The following is a 15510-nucleotide window of genomic DNA, read 5'->3' as shown; positions in this document are numbered from 1 at the left end:
TTACCCTTACTTTGGCATACATAACTACCAAGGTTACTTCTCATCAGCAAATTATCACATCCTTTTAAAAATACAGCAGCAGTGACTGACTGATCTTTTCATGCTGCATATGGAGCATAGGTCAAGAGTCATGGAAGAGAAGTCTATTTATTCACTGGTCCATTTTTGTAAATCCTAATAATTTTAAATAGAAATGTATGTGTGTATCTAAGGGTTGCAACAATACTATGCATGTAGGACAGAGAGGTGGGATGAGAGGGAATGGAAGATAAGTTTTTAAAGCAAATATATACCTGTGCTGACTGGCTGTTTCCTCTATTCTCCTCTGACCATCTTGAGGTTTTTTTCAGTCTCACCCCACTTCCCCTGCATATTCCTTATTCCCTGTTCTCCTCTGCCTTCTTAACATCACTTCTATAGTCCTACACCATCCCTTTGCCTCTTCATTTTAGCCAATTCCTCCCAGTGTATCCCCCCACAATTACCTAAACCTTTTTAGATACCAGGCATTCCTCTGTAACTTTTGTGAAACAAGCAGCACCCCATTTAAAAAAAAAAATTACCTACTTGAACAGGGGCTATGGGTTATGAGGGGGGTCAGAGGGAGCAACTATGTAGGGACCAGCCTGTGCTTGATTACTTGCATAGTGCTTGTCTGTTGGGAAAAGGAAGAACAGCAACTGGACAAATGTGCTCTTACCTCCTCAGGGTTAGGCAGTAGTGTGGGACAAAGGAGGATGAGCTAGGCAGAAATGAGCCTGCATTTACTTCCTTAAGGCCAGGCAGTGACTGTGGGGAGCAAGAAGTGACAAGTCTGTCCTTACCTCCTTGCTCCTGCAGCACCCTTCAAAGCACCCACTATTCTATATCCTGTTTCTCCAGCACATATCAAGGCATCCCCAAAGCCTTGATCCTGTTCAGACTGAAAGCAAGGGGATTTTGGAACCTGTGAGAGAACAGGTTGTGGTCCTTAACCTGCTGTCATAAAAACATTAGTGTGCACTGAGTAGCGGCATTTAGAATATTCCATGAAGAGAAATTCATTATTTTTTAGCATAATCCCAGCTTATTTACATTTTAAATTCTATTAATTGGTAAATGATGTGTAAAATGTACATTAAAAACATGTGGATCAGACAGTGGATCAGACAGAGATATGATGTTCCATTGTATACACCAATTCTGATTATTTTCTGACTGCTGCGGATGGTGCTGACATTGTGTTCTCTCTTGGAAGACAGAAATTGGGAGAGTACTGTCAATGAATGTGCAGTCTGAGGGGGTTGAAGAGGAGGGAGGTCAGCAAAGAGGAACAGCAACTACTACTTCAGCTGACAAGCATGAGTAGCAGTTACGGAAAATTGCAAAGGGCAAAATATATAAAGGTAAGACTAGTAATAATATAAGTTTCATTGCATCTTCTAGTATTTCTGACCTTGAAGAGTCACCTGTCACTTATAGCTACTTTTGAGGATTATTTCTTTTTTTTAAATTGGTTGCAAACAGCAGTGGTATCACAGAAGGAAGTCCTACAGTTGTATGAGACTGTCAGCTGAGAGGCAAACCTATTCTGGGAAAACAGGCAACAACTACAAGCAGAGAGAGCTACCCCAAGAGGGTTAAAATACTTGAACCCCTGATTCATAGATTCATAGACATTAGGGCTGGAAGGGACCTCGGGAGATCATCGAGATACAACGCACCAAAAACTAAGAAATTTGCCACCCCTTGACAACAGCTGTGCTCATGTCTCAGGCAGTCCAAGAGGTCCATACAACAGTACAAGGCACATCAGAGACATAGTTATCATGACATTATAATGTAGTCAGTTATTATAAACCCCATTCCTTATTCCTCTGCAGCAAATTGTTTATACATCCATATCTTTATTGTGTGTTGGTGTAGGGGACAAGTGTGCACTAACTTTTACATAACCACTGTAATACAAACAATAACAGTACAATTTTGCTTCATCACTTTTGATGTTTTTTATTATTGTAAAAAAAAAAAAAAGAATGTATACATCCTAAAACATTGCCTAAGTCCTTCTCTAATTTAACCTATGGTAAACTGCTTCCTACTTTGTGTTTTATATTAATACATTTATAAGCTGCCTTAAAGACTTAACACACTAGGCATGCTAAATATTTATTCTAAAGCATAAACAATTATCTAAGAAGAATTAAAAGCCCCTTTTTCATTACTTTGATTTAGATACCATAGAAAGTCACCTGTGTGATATTGATTACTTTCAGTCTCATTTTCTGTGTTGCCTATAGTCCTGCATGCTTCCCTGAGGCTGAAATCTGTTCTCTTCCGACAAGTCAATTATGTAGGTTTCAAAAAATGGTGGAAATCTCAGCACTATGAAGTAGCTAAAATGTCAAAAGAAACCCTCCATGCTGAAGATTCTTCCTACTGACAGTTGCTAGGGAATACAGATATTACAAACACCCTTCCTGATAATACACATTGACATTTTCTCTAATTCTAGAAAGCTTGGGCATGGACATGATCTCAAAGAGTATTTTCCATCCAGCTCTTGTTCAATTTAAAACTATGTAATACAACAAAGACCAAAATCAAATTTATACTTTATGAAAAGATTAGAGCAAAACTGTACAGCCTTTGCTTTTAAACTATAGTTTATAAAAGCTCCTGTATTTCTTGGATCTCTGTGTTATTCATTTTACATTACCTGATAATGTTCTTCCTGACAGGGCTCTTGAACCAACCACTACCTCCGGAGCCTGAGATCAGAACCCCGTCCTGTCTTGATGCCAGAAGAAGTATTCAGAAAAGTCAGCCTTAACAATTCATGGACATGGTCAAACTCTAAGCCATTTCTGCAGGTTCTGAACGTGCCATTAGGACACCTGACTACTGCTATTACCACAGGAGCACACATTGCCTCCATATTTCATTCAGAAATGTCCATTCTATAATGACCAACAACAGGCAAAATAGACAAGGGGAAAACTTGAGGGCCAGTGATAGAAATTCTAAATGTAAAGAAAGATCCAAAATGAGGAATTATCGTTTTCCTCCCCTTTGTCCATGGAAGACACTTACACCATAGGAGGCACTAAATAATGCCCAGATGAACTATTGTGGTGGATAAAAACCGAAAATAATTATGCAACGTCAAGACTCAGCACCATGTAAAAACTTCAGGTGTAGACACGAAAAGCAACTTAGAATCTTATTACATGGTAATTTTGGGGGGGCACCTGGAGCTCTTAATCCTGGATTGTCCTACACATTGATATCTGATATTGTGTTTAAGCACCTGTTATGTGTCTCAAAGTTACATCACTCCAGGGTAGGATTATCTCTGATCTGTGCTATTCAGCGCATGTTACAGGGGTGTAGGTTGTACCTGTGTTGGTCTAAGGACGTAGGCAGCCAAGGTTCTTTGGGTGAATCTGATATCTTTTATTAGACCAACTTAAATAGTTGGAAAACAATTATTAAGCAAGCTTTCAGGTTCAAAAACCCTTTGTCAGGCTAAGGAAGTTTCAGCAGTTGCTGTGTGCTCTTTCTAGATGGAATGAAAAGTAAAGAAGCCAGAGGCTGGGTTGGTATGCATACAAGAGATGTTTAGTCCTCGGGGAATGAAGTTGTGTGTGACATTGAGACAGAAAAGCAGCAGGCAGGTAATAGTGGTGGCCAGGCAGGAAGGTTAACCCTTCCCTGCTTGTTCCGTTGGCATAGACAGTGCAGGCAGCCGCAAGTAAGCAAGCAGGGGGTGGGGTAGGGAGTCAGTGAGTGGGGACCTGGGGTGCTAGGGAGATAGCAGGAAGTTACAAGTAAGTAATGCCCCAGGGGGAAGTGGGAAGGCAGGGGAGAACCCCAAGACACAGGGGGAAAGCCCCAAGAGCAGGGGGAGCTGGGGGAGCCCTGGGGTTGTGGGGGAAGCCCAGAATGGGAGGGGAACGATTCTTACCTTTGAGTCCTCCAGGCCCCTGCTGGTCTGCAGTGTGACTGCTCCAAACTCGAGCTAGCATTAACACCCATCAATATTTGTGCAGCTCACAGTGTAAGGTATAACAAGGCCCTTAGGTGTGGCACTGATGAGCATTGCTTAAGCAACTTTTACAGTTAACATTTTTTTAGGGCAACTGTAGACATGATCAGGGGTGGGGTGGGGGGGAAAGGTTAATTAGAGTGGCTTTTGGGAGCCACTCTAATTAAAACACCCCAGCAGAGTCAGTCAACTGTGTTTCCTCTGATGCATCCAAACACTGCCAAATACACTGCCAAAAAGCAACCTGTTTCAAACTCCACACATGCCAAAATAAGTAATGAAGTGGTAAAGTAGTTCTAGGTACGGTACCTGTAGATACTCATAAGCTCTGTGTCTTCACTATGCCTCCAAGTAAAGGACAGGCACTGCCAGGGAAGCTGCAATACCTTTATTCCAGGCTTGGCATGTGCCTCTCAGCAGTGCATTCAAGAGTTCAAGGGAAATAGTATAGGCATAACTTAAGGCTAAGTACATACAGTCAAAAAGCCCAAGGCAGAATCGATTCAATCATCATAGGTTTCTCTAAACTGCACAGATTGGTCCAATAACAAACTAAACTGACATTCATATTTCAGTTGGGAAAGGCAGCCAGATGACTGTACTGGCCCAGTCAAGAAGCCAGGTGGTGGCAGAGCATACCTCCCAGCCATTGCAAGCCTAGGGAAGAGGGGCCATTCCTGACTGGCTGTCCAGCACATGCTCCCAACTCCCTGCTGCCACCCTTACAGGGGGTTGAAGAGCCCCCTGTCTAGGTACTGGCCCATGTGGGGGTAGCCCATGGCCTGGCTCAGAGTCCCCTGAGCCCCGGTCCGTCCTGCCACAGAGGAGTGGAGGTAGCTCCCTCCCTCCTCCCCTGTGTGGCTGCTCTGCTCAGCCACTGCTGTAGGTGGGTAGGGGCAGGAGTACCAGGTACCTGCTTGTGCAGCTGGGTTTTGGGGGCACGGGGAAGCTCCCATCTTGGAGGTTGCCTCTGCCTCAGGGGTTTCCCTGGTCCAAGCCCTGCCTTCCTCCCACTTTCAGCTGCTTGGCTCAGCTGCTTGCCACAGTCCCCCAGAATCCTCCCTACTTCCACCTGCAGCAGCAGCGGAGCTGAGTAGCTGCCTGGCCATGGGGGGTGAGGTAGAGTACCCCATCTACTTCAATAGGGCAGGGCAGCCCCAAGCTGAGGGACCCTGGGATGGGAGATATTCCTGAGGTGGGGGGTTCCTTATGCCCTCATGTCCAACTGCACGGGCAGGCACCCATTCTGAAGGACTCCTCCCCACTCCCACGCGTAGGGACAGAGCTGAGCAGCAGCACAGTTGCATCAGAGAGGGAGAAGATGAGAAAGTCCCTTGGATCCCCAGGGTAGTGCAGCCCAGGCTGGGGGACTCTAGGACAGGAACTTCCCGAGGCAGGCTCCCCCATGTGGCCAGATGCCTGTCTGTGGGTTCAAAACCAATCTATGTACATTGAACTTCTGTTCCGTTACAGGTTTAAACCAGTTTCTGTTCACTTATTCCACTTTATATGTAATTTCTGTCCCTAGCCCAACTGCAAAGGCAAGAATTTTATGGATTGCTCACTTGGATATCTCTGGTGGCTTAGTGGGCTACTGTTATTCTTCTAGACAGTTGCATAAGGGTAATTTCTCATCTTGACTGTAATGATGTAATATCAGCTCCTAAAATATGCCTGAAGAAGGTTGTTTGTGCCCAAAATCTTGCAAAGAACAATTTTTCCTACTATTTAGCAAGTCTAATAAAAGAGATCACATCTACCTAAATCTTGTCTTCCAGATTTTTGAGCATTTTAAGATAGTTTACAAAGGCTTAAAGCATCACTATGAACAGCCACCACTCAGAAGAATTTGAAAACTTCCTGACAGAACCAAGAGTGACCAATTACTTGGATATTTGGGGAAAGATTTGAATTTGAAATTTAAAAAATGTAAAGTTTATTATATTTTTGCTACTGGGACTAGCAACCCAGATCAAGGATAACAAGAAATCCTTTTTTAAATGCATAGGGGGTAAAAAGAAGGTTCTGGGTAATGTGGAGCCTCTGCAAGACATGCTTGGAAATCTGGTGGTGTCACCAGATGACAAAGCTAACCTATTTAACAATTTCTTTGCCTCCATTTTTCTAAGCAGGGACCAGGCCATCTCCCCACCGGGATCCCCATTGGTCCCAGGGGAGGCACAGCCAGGCCCAGGGTCAGAGAGGACCTAGTCAGGGAACTTCTGGTGGGACTGGATCTGTTCAAATCAGCAGGTCCTGAAGATTTCAACCCCAGAGTGCTGAGAGATTTAGCAGTGGTCATTGCAGGACCCCTGGCACAGCTATACAAGCACGCATGGTGCTCTGGTGAGGTGCCGGAGGACTAGAAAAGGGCCAATGTGGTCCCCATTTTTAAAAAAGGGAGGAAGGAGGACCCAGGAAATTATAGGCCTGTTAGTCTTACCTCGGTTCTGGGGAAGCTCTTTGAGAAAATTATCCAGGTGCACATCTGGAAGGGGCAAGCAGGGAAGTGTATGCTTAGGGGCAACCAACTTGGGTTCATTAGAGGCAGGTCCTGTCAGATCAACCTGGTGGCCTTCTATGACCAGGTCACAAAATCCTTGGACGCAGGTGTCACGGTGGATGTGGTCTTTCTGGACTATAGGAAGGCCTTCGACACTCTCTTACTCCATTCTCATTAAAACATTAGGAGATTGTGGTGTCAATGCCTACACAGTCAGATGGGTTGCCTATTGGCTGGAGGGCTGCACCCAGAAAGTGGTGGTGGATGAGTCATTTTCGACCTGGAGTGATATGGGCAGTGGGGTCCCCCAGGGCTTGATCCTCAGGCCTGCACTGTTCAACATCTTCATCAGCGACTTGGACGAGGGGGTGAAAAGCACCTTGTTCAAATTTTCAGATGACAGTAAGATGTGGGGAGAAGTGGGCATGCTAGAAGGGAGGGACAGGCTGCAATTGGATCTGGACAGGTTACAGGGGTGGGAGGATGAGAATAAGATGGGATTCAATACTGACAAGTGCATGATACTGTACCTAGGGAAAAAGAACCAGCAGCATACCTACAGGCTGGGGAACTCCCTTCTCGTCTGCACAGAGGCAGAAAAGGATTTTGGAGTCATTATAGATTCCAAGATGAACATGGGCCAACAGTGTGGGGACACAGTCAGGAAGGCTAACTGTACCTTGTCATGCATCCACAGATGCATCACAAGCAGGTCCAAGGAGGTGATATTTCCCCTCTATATGACATTGGTCAGGCCACAGTTGGAGTACTGCATCCAGTTCTGGGCGCCACACTTCAGAAGGGATGTGGACAACATGGAGAGGGTCCAAAGGAGGGCCACTCGCATGATCAGGGGGCAGCAGGGCAGGCCCTATGAGGAGAGGCTATGGGACCTGAACCTGTTCAGCCTCCAAAAGAGAAGGCTGAGGGGGGATCTAGTGGCTGTTTATAAACTGGCCAAGGGAGACCAGCAGGTAATGGGAGAGTCCCTGTTCCCCCGAGCACTACTGGGAGTAACAAGGAATAACGGCCATAAGTTGACGGAGAATAGATTCAGGCTAGACATCAGGAAGGCCCAGGAGGCACTACTTCACAGTCAGGGTGGCTAGGATCTGGAACCAACTTCCAAGGGAAGTAGTGCTCGCTCCTACCCTGGGGATCTTCAAAAGGAGGCTAGATAGACACCTTGCCAGCGTCATTTGACCCCAGCATTCTTTCCTGCCCATGGCGTGGGGTCGGACTTGATGATCTGCTCAGGTCTCTTCTGACCCTATCAACTATGAAACAGATATGAAAGTTTGGCAATTGGTATGTTAATAATACTTTTAAAGCAATTTTCAATTACATTTTCCTATTTTTTATCTTCCATGAAAGAAAAAAGAAATCTCTCTTCTAGGGCTGTCAATTAATTGTGTGATTAACATGTGTGATTAATGCAGGAACAAATTAATGCGTTAATTTTTTTAACGCATTAATTGTGCATGTGGTTTTGGAGCCCACACCCAGGCTCCCCTATGGCTCCTCTCCCTTTGGGACACTGCATGCAGGGTTGCAGCCTCAACATTCACACAGCCAGGAATCCAACCTGGTAGCATATACAGCAGTGCCCAGCAGGTATGTCTGTGGAGGGAACAGGGGCAGGGGCTAGGATCCACCTCCCTGCTGCACCCCTAAATGAGCCTCCCATTCTCTATTATCATTAGACATACCTTGAAAAATTCAGCTTAAGGCTTAGTGAGAAGTGCCAGAAAATTAACAGAATTAATTTACGATGCACACAATTTCCTGTCCTTTAACTTCTTCTCCAAGATGGAAATACTATGGAAACTCTCTCCTATGGTATTAGCAACTATTTATCCCTGGTCTATTTATTACTTAATTGAATACTTATCTAATTATTGCAGAAGGTTGAAACATGTTACTAAAAATGTTATTAAAAACAGAAACAAAGCCTCAAAACCACAACAAAATCACCCCTTCCAAACTTGTCACTCCAAACATTTGTATTCTTTGTAGGCGCATTCTTCTAGTTGAAGAAGACTAGCTATAAGTCTCTTCCAGTTAATACCATGATTTAACAGGCCACGGATGATGTGGATTAGCTTTACTACATTCCCTACACTTTTAACACAATAAGAATCAAATCTAGGACTTTCACACAGAAGTGAAGAGAACTACACTTAGTCAACAGTTCAGCTAACTTCAAATTTGCATTTTTATACCTATCATTAAATGAACATATTTCCATTACATCGTTTAAAAACAGTTTCTCATCTGACATGTATTTCCTGCCTGTACCCCACTTTTTCTTTTTTACAGATAAAACAAAAACACTTGAAAAAGCAACTAACTATATTGGCACAAGCAGTTCTGCTCTAATTTAAAATGTGACTTCTATACATCCAGAGCACTAGGTGCATAATCTTGCCAAAGGAATAGAAAACTCACCAACAAGATTGTGACATATATTGAATGCTTCACAATCATGATGATTTTTTTTCCCCCAGAGGGCAATATTTTGCAACTTCTGGGTACAATATATCTTCATCCTGATCCCTGGAGAGATACACACATAAATCCCCTGTGCACTGAGATGTGAACAAATTATTTCATCTGAAGCAGTCTCTCTTTTTTATGTTTTTAGTTTTTATTTTCAAATATGTACTAGTCTCGGGACTCAACAGTATTCAACTCCTAAACAGAAACAATATAGCACTTCTCTGCTCCACCCTCAAAAAGGGTAAACATCGCCATGAACACAAGTTTTACTAGTGTGTATATGTGTGTGTGTTTTAGCCATCATTCTTAAAACTTAATTTGATTATCAAATATTATACTACTATGAAATAACAACAATATATATTATTGTTGTTGTCTTTGTTATTCAGGGAGTTTTTGCCATGTGTTAAAACCAAAGACTCTTAGACTTAATTTTCTATTATTTTCACTTATCTTTGCAAGTGATGTTTTGCAGTTGATTTCATACTTTACATTAGAAGAAGTAAACAGTACTTTCCCAATACAGTTTACATTGTTTTTTTCCTTACCTTACGTAAGGCAGAGTGACAGACTGAGTCACTCTCCCTAAGAAATGGTAATGCAGTAGAAAACGTTAAAAACAAAACAAATGAGCATCAAAAGAAAGTATCATACAAAATTATTAACCATTGCTAGCAACAGTGAAAATGCATATGTAAGTTATAAACTCTGAAAATCCTGGGCATACGAAGGGCCCCAGTTCTGAAAGCCTTTGCACATGCACACTCTTTCCCCATTTCTACAATCTTTTAACTCAGCGAGGCCGGCCACACACATTCACAACTTCCACAACTCTGTTAAGGCTGAGATCCATAAAAACATTTAGACAGTTACCTCCCATTCCTACACTGTTTTTCTTTCACTAGGAACTAGATGTCTAAATACCTGTATGGAATGAGACCCAAACATTTTCAGGATTGGGCCCACAGCTTCTATGGATTGGATTCTACAACTGCTGTTCACATTGAGTAGTATCATTTTCTCCAAATAGTCCAGTTAATTTCAGTGGAACTATTTTCAGAGTAGTATGTGAACTATGGGTTTCAGAATCTGGCTCTGTACGTGTGGGGTTTACTTCCTAGCATTATCAGCCATTAAGCTAATATGTTCTTTGAAACTGGAACATCTGGAAATACTCTTTATTGTTGTTTAGGAAAGGATGAGAATACCATGGAACTACTGAAAGGCAAAAGCATATTCATACTGTGATGGCACATGAAAAAGTAATTTGCATGCCTTTCTACTGAAATGAAACCTTGGGGAGCTGAGAAACCCACATAGTGCATTAACAGTAACAACTTTAGTTTTTTCACTGCAGGGAGATACCACATATTGTGTGTGTTCTGGTGACAGGATTTTCAGTGCCATTATAAGAAAATAAATCTTCTACATCATACTGTTGAAGTGCTCAAAAGATATAGTGAGGTATTCTTTTTCTGGGTGTCAACATTCAATTCTAAGGTCCCCACACTTCTAATTATCTTTCCCATAACTGTTTTATATTTGAACCAAATAGTATACTTTCCTCTGGGATATCAGAGGCTTACACTGTCCAATTCTTGCTCCAGGGATAGTGAAAACAAAGTATTGTATCATATTTTAGTGTGAATGAAATATCATCCGACATAATACACCTAAAAATCATAACAGAATATAAACACAATTCACTGCAATGAAAAGAAATCCTAAAACCACTTGGATAATACTTTCAGAAGCTTTTTGAGCATTAAAATGTAATTAAGTCTTAAAGAAGGATATTAAGTTTACCCCATGCAACATCAAGACTTTTCACAGCAAAACCATTATCGCATTTTGACTGACTAAATGATTTAGAATGTCTTAAGAGAAGAGTTCTCAAATTATTTCAGATAGTAACATTATTTTGCCTCAAGACCTTTTTTAGCTTTTATCATTTCACATATATATGTTCTTATCTATAATTCTTTTTACCTTAATTTTCAAAATCTTTTAAAACAATATGATAATATCTTTTATTAATGAAACTTTATAAATGTTTCTATTTTTAAAAGTGCAACCCATTAGAAGAGTTGCTAAAAATACATGTGAAATTAAAAATGTAAATGGTGCAAGAATGTAAATACCTTTGTAAAAAGTACCTTATATTTTACTGCACACAGAAAATTAAAATAGTTTTTATAACAACAAAGTTATTGTAGACACTTAAAGAAATGTTCTAAGATATTTGTCTGAAAATTGTAACCTGCCTACTGGTTTACTGGATCATATTAGTGAATGCAATGGCTAAATACATTCCTGATACAGTGTTACATAGAACAGTTTAAAATTACTGTGCAGCAAGGCTACTGTTCTGTATCACATTCTGTTTTATAAAACAATTTTTACACAATCCTATTATTTTAGTTGTATATATTTGTTTAATTCCTCTCTAATTCTATATAACTTTTCGAGAGTGAAATAAATCTCATTCTTGTATAAATTTTCCTTTAAACTACTAGCATTACATAGTAGTTCAAAATAATTGAAGCATATTACTTACAGATGTGTAGAGGAAACCTTCTCCATTTAGGGCTATATACAACCCTGTCTTTACACCCTGGATAGCGACAACACGAAGTCCCACTGGTATAAGGTTGAATAATGCTGTAAACAGAAATGTTATCTGTCACAGATGGGCTATGATAAACAAAACATTGTAACAACCAACGTCAATAAAAAAATAACTGCTTTTCCCTTCAAAAAACCCTTTCTAGCTTCAAAAAAATCCAAGTAAGGAAATATAGGTACTGCATAAGTTACTATACAACTTTTACCTTGAAAATCTATTTAGATTTTCATTCCTGCAGCATTTTGGTACTGGCACAACTGTCAGTCAACAAATAAAAAACATGTCTCCCTGAACATGAATATCACAAGAAACAAAAAAAGCTCAACATAAGAAAGGGAATAGAAAATTTTGTCTTCTATTAGCTCAGTATGAGCATATGAGTAATAGTGGGTGTGTCTGCATGAGACTAATCTACTATGCAGTAAAAAGATCACTGTTTACACATGCACACCATTTGCTGCACAGTAAATTTGTCTACTGTACATTTAGCTACTACCTGTAAATACAGGTAGTAAATTAAAGCAGCTAAACTATGTGAGTCCCAACAGTCAGCCCTTAACACTAGAGGGCCACAGGGGATGGGGAACTCCCCCGGTCAGAGTGCTGCTCAGCTTCTGGCTCCCCCCAGGAGCTGGGAGCCAACCAGTGCTGGGACAGGGTAGCTTTCTGCCCACCCATCCCAGCACTGCTCAGAGAGAGAGCTACCCTGTCCCGGTGCTGCTTGGCTCCCAGCTTCTTGGGGGAGCAGCACCAGGACCAGGGGAGCTGCCCATCACTGTGGCCCTCTGGTGTTGGGGTTGACTGGGAGTTGTGCAGTTAGTTTACTACTTGTATTTACAGGTAGCAGCTAACTGCGCAATACACTAATTTACTGGGCAGCAAATGGTGTGCATGTGTAGACAGTAAGCCAGGAGCCAAGAAGCCAAGCAGTGCTGAGCCTGGGGAGCTCTCTGCTTCTCTGCCCAGCCAGGGCCTGGCCAGGAGCTGTCTGCTTCTGGAGCAGCTCCCATCCAGCCCCCAGCTGGGCAGGAAAATCCCCGAGCAGCCAGGAGCTGGTTGGGAGCTGTCCCAGAAGCAGAACAGCACTTAGCCAGCCCCAGGCTGTGCAGGGAAACCCAGCTGGGCACAGGGCTTGTCTTCCAGCCCCATGCACATCAAGACCCATCCCAATGTGCATGGGGCTGGGAGACAATTGCCAGTGTAGCTGACAAAGCTTGCCTGGTCCAATGCACATTGCAACTGGCCCCCATGCTCCCTGCCACACTCCAGGCTAGTGTCCTGGGGGAGAATGCAGTTCCCCCTGGCTGCTGAAGTGGGCCAGAGCAGAGTAAGAGCAGCCCTGTACCAGGCTATTCTGATTGGAAGCAGATTTGCTTCCAACAGGGAGCATGTGTAGATGTGCTCCCTGGGAAAATTTACTGCACAGTATTTTACTGTGCAGTAAGGCTTCATAGTATTAATAGCCTGTGTAGACATATCCAAATAGGTATGAACACACATAATTTAGCTGCTTTATGAAGGGAAGAGGAGCTGCTGCTCCAAAAAGCACATCAGCTATTACAGTTATTGTTACAGGAACAAAATAAGTTAGCTAAATTACCTAGTTTTGACTTGGAGCAGAGCAGGCTTCAAGTTGGAGTAGTTTTGCTACACTTGTATCACTACAGAGCCATGCAGGGGTAACACTTCTATCACATAAGCTTATATTGAAATATGTGGATATTGACACAAGTATTACATACGTCTATACCTGGTTATAGATTATCTATAGAATGACAAACTTCCAGAGTGGCTCACATTGAAATCTTTTTTCTTAAATTCTTGAATATTACTTCAGTAGCATAATTCCAATCTCACTTGATTATAATTTAGTCTTTGATTCAAAAACTGAGTCTCCTCAGGAACCAGGCATCTTTGTTGAGGGTATATTTGATACAAATAATAGTACAGGCAGTCCTCAAATTTACGACACGATTGGTTCCTAAAAACCACATCTTAAGTCAAAACATTGCAACTTGGAACCGATTTTCCCACAGGAAACAATGTTATAAATGGGGGATTAGATCCTGAACCAAGGCCCAATACCCTATTTTCACCAAAACTAATCCAGAATTTTGTATTCAATCAATTACAGATGATTACTATAGCTACATTAATGTATTTATATTGTAAATAGCAATCATATTGATTTGGAAGGACTTTTTTGAGGTGATTTTGCTGGACATTTTGAAGGGCTGTTAGTTGGACTTTTTGAAGGGTTCTTGACCGGAGTCTTTTCAGGAGGTCTTGTTTGTTTTCTTAAAGAAAGTGTCCAAGGAAGTTTGGATAGATGTTTTCCAGGGAGATGGGTGACACAGCGTACTTGTTTGCTGGTGTGGCTTGGCATCAGATCAAGTGTTGTAAAATCAGAAAATTGAAACAGGATGTCAATTTATAAATGATGTAAGTGAGAAATGTTGTAACTCGAAACATTGTAAGTTGAGAACTGCCTGTACACAAAAAGCACTTAAGACCCAGTTCAGGAAAACACTTAAGGTTTCATTTAAACAAATGCTTAAATTCCATTGGGAATGGGTTTTAAATACGTAGCTTAACATGCTAGCTTGAATAGGCACACTTCTCACAAATTAAAGCTTTAAAGAGAAACCACTAGTAACAGCTACAGGAAACAAGATACATATTCTTAAGAGAACAGCAGCAGTATCTTTGATAAAAGTCTGAAAGCAAATAATGTAAAGTTGCAAAAAAGAAAAATACTTTAAAAATCTCTAAACCAAGGCAGCAAGCACAGAGAAAATAAGCATAGTTATTAATTTAAAGTCTAAAATTCAATATTCAAAAAAATGAAGCGGTTAAGTTAAGAATGACATAAACAAACAAGGAGAATTAGAAATTTTTCATCTCCCTGGTTTTTTTATTGAAAATTCAAAATGTCAAGATGCACTTGTACTATAGTACGTAAGCAAGAAGACAAATCATATGTATGAGTCCCACCCAGTAAAACACCTGACAAAAAATGAACCCACTGAAAAAGGCTTTAGTGGATTTTGAATGGTTGCTTCTCTGTTTAAAAAGGAAATACACAAAACTATATGAAATTAAACCAAATAAGAAAAGGCCATGCTTTTATTTTGAATTATGCCTGGAAGCATTCATAGGTGAACATGTTGACTTGGACTGTGAGATTAAATACAAAATGTACAACAATAAATTTATGAAGAAGATCCTTTGATACGCCAGAAGTCATGTTTGATGGGTTTTGGACCCCAGATGAGCTGTGAAATGGATTTCAAAACACTTACAAAAGTTGTATTTGGCTGTTCTGCATTAGGAAAGCAATGGAATATATGCATCAAAAAAACATGTTCCATGAGTCAGTCTGTAAAATACTGGAATTCCAATGTAAGTCAGGTAAAATGAAAATTAATTTGCTCTATAGAAGGTATATATGTAACAGAATTATAAAAGACCATGGTTAGTTAAGAAATGACTATAAATATAAAGAAAAGACAATATTGTATTGGTTTTGATGATGCTGAGTAAGTGTGCTACATAACCTGGTCTCTTTCTATGACCTTCATCCGCGGGTGCTGAGGGAATTGGCTGGTGTCATTGCAGAGCCATTGGAATGGCTGTTTGGGCCAAGTCCCTGAGGACTGGAAAAGGGCCAGTGTGGTCCCTATTTTCAAGAAGGGGAGGGAGGAAGGAAGAGACTGGCAACTACAGGCCAGTCAGCCTCACTTCTATCCTGGGGAAGGTCTTTGAAAAAATTGTCAAGGGCCACATTTGTGAGAGCCCTGCAGGGGAAGTGATGTTAAGGGGTAACCAACATGGGTTCATGCCAGGCCAATCCTG

The 15510-nt window shown here is 41.4% G+C and overlaps 1 protein-coding gene across 2 annotated transcripts in view; it reads right to left on the bottom strand.

Annotated features, from left to right (window-relative positions):
* FGF14 (fibroblast growth factor 14) overlaps positions 1–15510 on the bottom strand; it is a 691909-nt gene that overhangs the window by 157703 nt on the left and 518696 nt on the right. For both annotated transcript variants that reach the window (XM_019529697.1, XM_019529698.1), the window contains exon 3: positions 11587–11690. In XM_019529697.1, coding sequence (XP_019385242.1) covers positions 11587–11690 — 104 coding nt within the window. The remainder of the gene's footprint in view (positions 1–11586; positions 11691–15510) is intronic.

The sequence above is a fragment of the Crocodylus porosus genome, unplaced genomic scaffold (genome assembly GCF_001723895.1).
Source record: "Crocodylus porosus isolate Cpor-Errol unplaced genomic scaffold, CroPor_comp1, whole genome shotgun sequence".
Lineage (NCBI taxonomy): Eukaryota > Metazoa > Chordata > Crocodylia > Crocodylidae > Crocodylus > Crocodylus porosus.
Note: the sequence above shows the minus strand (reverse complement) of the source record. Positions and strands in the feature narration are given on the sequence as shown.